This window comes from Wyeomyia smithii, chromosome 3 (assembly GCF_029784165.1).
Source record: "Wyeomyia smithii strain HCP4-BCI-WySm-NY-G18 chromosome 3, ASM2978416v1, whole genome shotgun sequence".
NCBI lineage: Eukaryota > Metazoa > Arthropoda > Insecta > Diptera > Culicidae > Wyeomyia > Wyeomyia smithii.
This window is the reverse complement of record NC_073696.1, coordinates 174438611-174441964: the sequence shown is the minus strand read 5'-3', so window position 1 is coordinate 174441964 and position 3354 is coordinate 174438611. Positions and strand designations below refer to the sequence as shown.

Below are 3354 nucleotides of genomic sequence, written 5' to 3'. Positions count from 1 at the left end.
TTGCACTGCACAGACAGTATTACCAAATGCGGCAGCATTGAAAAACCGCCTTAGAAATGAGCGGGTATATTCAATCCTGTTGGTGTCTTTTACAAAAAGAGCATAAACCAAATTTCTGCACTGTTTGTAAAAGACTTTAACGCGATGGATCATATCCGCGCACCCCTACAAGGCTTTTCCGTTAGACAATTTGTATTTCAGTATCGAAAAAATATCGGGGTGAAAGTATCGATCCAGCTCGATATCGAAGTCGCTTGCATCGATAAAAAATAGCGATATTTAGGGCCCAAGGTATCGATACCGTAAGTATCGATACGATATCGGCCAATGCTAGTCCGCAAATGCGAATTGAAATACTTTACGTGCGGTTTTGTTGATTATTTTTGTTCTTGCATTTATTACACAAAATTGAAATATCCGAGTTTAATAGTTACTTCATACTCGATCTCTAAAAGTCAAGCTCTTCTGCGGTGTCAATTTTTCACTACAGTGTTTTAGTCCACAAGGTTGTTATCAAATTGCACTTTATCATTGTGAGGTGTCCTTCAACTAATTCAGATCTTTTGCTTATGGTAGTGAAAGCTTTCCTCTCTAGTTCAGGATTGCGAGGATTATGTTTCTCGTTGGACTGACCGGAGGGATTGCCACGGGCAAAAGTACGGTATCAAAGGTTTTTCGCGATAGTGGAATTCCAGTTATCGATGCCGATGCAATTGCAAGACTTGGTATGTAAAGTGCCAAATGTTCTTAGCATTTGGCTTGAATGTTGCTTTTTAGTATTATTTAATATCGCTAGTAGGTATACAAAAACAGCTCACACTTGTTCGAAGCTATATATTTTACAGCTCAAGCAATTAACATTGTGTTTTGAGTTAAGAAGGACGCGTTAGAGTAAATGTTGCATATCAGCTGTCAAATTATCTTTTAGTGGTCGAACCTGGAAAACCAGCATGGTACAAAATTAAGGCTGCGTTTGGCGATAGCGTATTCCAAGCAAATAGTGGCGAACTGGACAGAGATGCTTTGGGAAAAATTATCTTTGATAGTGTAGAAAAGCGAAAAATACTGAATGAAATAACTCATCCTGAAATACATCGAGTTATTTACAAGGAAGTATTTCGATATTTTTTCATGGGGCATAATTTCGTTGTGATGGATCTTCCGTTGCTATTTGAGACTGGCATTATGCTAAATTACATTCATAAGATAATAACAGTCACCTGGTTGGTACAATTGTATTGTCATAAAAAATACACAATAATGTAGGTATTATATTTACAGCGAAGAGGATATTCAACTTACAAGACTGATGGATCGAAATCATTTGTCGGAAGCAGATGCAAAGAAGCGAATCAAACAGCAAATGCCACTTGAACAAAAATGTAGTCAATCGCATTTTGTAATTGAAAATTCAGGTTGGTGTCATCACTATTTTGATATCGAAATTATTGTTATTATTACATTCAACTGCAGGTACACTCCATGATACAGAAGAACAGACGGTAAAAATTTTAGCTGTTCTGCAGGATAGCAACCAGCACTGGAAGATTCGAGGTGTCATTTTGGCAACTGCTGCCTTTTTGTTTTCTAGTATAGCATTGATTTTAAATTATAAGTATAAATTTATTAGTGCCAACTGATGTTCATTAAAAAGTAGGTCCAGCAGAAATGATGCATATTGGCGGAAGCCCACGGGATTGATTAAATCAATCTAAAATTATGAAATTTTATGAGCATTTGTTCGGGATATTTTTTATTTGTATGTATGTATTGCTTTTTTGTGCATTGAGCATGCTATGCTGATTTTGATAGTTAAAAATTTAATCTGGAAGTAAAGGCATTCTAGTCAGTATATGCTTAAAATAAACATTGTGCATAGTTACAAGATCAGAAACTATTCATTGTTTATGTTTTGGATAACCAGTACTGAGTACCAAAATCATGTTTCAAGTGCATTAAAATTCTTCATGAAAGTCACAGCTAGCACTTCGGACTCTTTTCTGCATTCATTCCATTGTGTCATTATGTGTTGTCAATATTACTAGCCATTGCAGCTTTTTGGTCGAGTGCAAATGGTATTTCAGAGCACGTCAGATATATTAAATGAACGACCAACTGAATCAAAGATTCATACATTGGCATTGGCATGGATAAATTTGAAGCAATCAAAGCTATATCCTTGATAAGCAGCGATATTTTGCTAAATATATATGAGTTTTCTTTCAATTAACTTCGACTGAAGTTGCCGAATGATAAAATAAATCAACTTTGTTTTATTAAGTAGTAGCGTAGAAAATCTGTAAAAACAAATACTTTGGTCTTAGACTCTGCTGTAAGCCTGCAAAATTAAAGGGCATATTTTCGCTACATTTCGCTATTAACTTGACCTTCTGTTATTCGATCAACTTCGTCGAGTAAACGTACCTGTTATCTTGATTATGTTAATTCTAACCGAATGAGTCGATTGTAAACTAAAAAACGTTCTCCAAATGGCAGTAAAATTCCTCAGTTATTGTTTGTAGTTGGTGTGCATGTACTCTGTTGAACAATAACTGTGTATGATTGTTTTTTATTTGCTGGATTTTTATGCGCTGGTGCAATACTGCAATGGCATAAAATTTTAGTTTCGCAAATATTTTGCAGACGACACTGCTTTCAAGCATTTTTCGAGGTGTTCCTACATTTGCACCGATAACAACTGCGTATAATATCCAATAAATTAAATACTATTAAGAATTTTGATTTTTAGTTATTTTTATGATACCAAAACAAAAATGCTCAGGTTGGTGAATATATATATGTTTAAAATTTCACAACATTTAAAAAAAGAAACAAATAAATAGAAAGGGTTACTGTACAGATGATTGATTAATAACGGGTTGAGAAATAAAAAAATTAAACAATAAACATCAAATTTACCACCATAGGGCTTTCTCCAAAAATTCGAGGTCCCGGTTCACGGGATAAAAAATTCGTTTGGCACTCATGTCAATTTCTAGTATTAATATGAATGTCGTCATCGTTTTCGTTCACAAAATGGGTGATTCACATGAAATACAACTCGAGTCGTCCGGAAAAAAATATTTACTTTCAGCGAAGCAGGCACGGCATTCCACTTACCACTAATTCCCATATTTACAGCTTGGGAAGTGCTACAGAGCACTAAAGACTTCCTAACAACGTTTGGCTACATTACGGATTTCAGAAAGTCGGTACCGAAAATCACTTTGCTTGATTATTTGAATGCGGTACGATCATATCTTTGTTAGGGATACCTGAACCTTGTTTGCTGGTTTGTCATCTGAATGCTTTTCCTTTTCGAGGAAGATACTAAGAAGATAAACGCTTGAGATT

General features: G+C 35.1%; 1 protein-coding gene across 1 annotated transcript; it reads left to right on the top strand.

Moving 5' to 3' along the window:
- The first annotated feature begins 306 nt into the window (after positions 1 to 306).
- Positions 307 to 2262, top strand: LOC129731233 (dephospho-CoA kinase domain-containing protein). Its single transcript, XM_055691065.1, has 5 exons — positions 307 to 506; positions 577 to 725; positions 929 to 1223; positions 1282 to 1415; positions 1474 to 2262. The coding sequence occupies exons 2-5, from the start codon at positions 614 to 616 to the stop codon at positions 1638 to 1640; spliced, it is 708 nt and encodes a 235-aa protein (XP_055547040.1). The 5' UTR covers positions 307 to 506; positions 577 to 613; the 3' UTR covers positions 1641 to 2262.
- Positions 2263 to 3354: the final 1092 nt, after the last annotated feature.

What these genes read in the sequence shown, in the direction of transcription:
- LOC129731233 (XM_055691065.1), top strand. Translation starts at nt 614, where the DNA reads ATGTTTCTCGTTGGACTGACCGGAGGGATTGCCACGGGCAAAAGTACG. An exon ending in AAGATAATAACAGTCACCTG is followed by an intron (nt 1,224 to 1,281) that starts GTTGGTACAATT and finishes TTATATTTACAG; the next exon opens with CGAAGAGGATATTCAACTTA. An exon ending in TTTTGTAATTGAAAATTCAG is followed by an intron (nt 1,416 to 1,473) that starts GTTGGTGTCATC and finishes ATTCAACTGCAG; the next exon opens with GTACACTCCATGATACAGAA.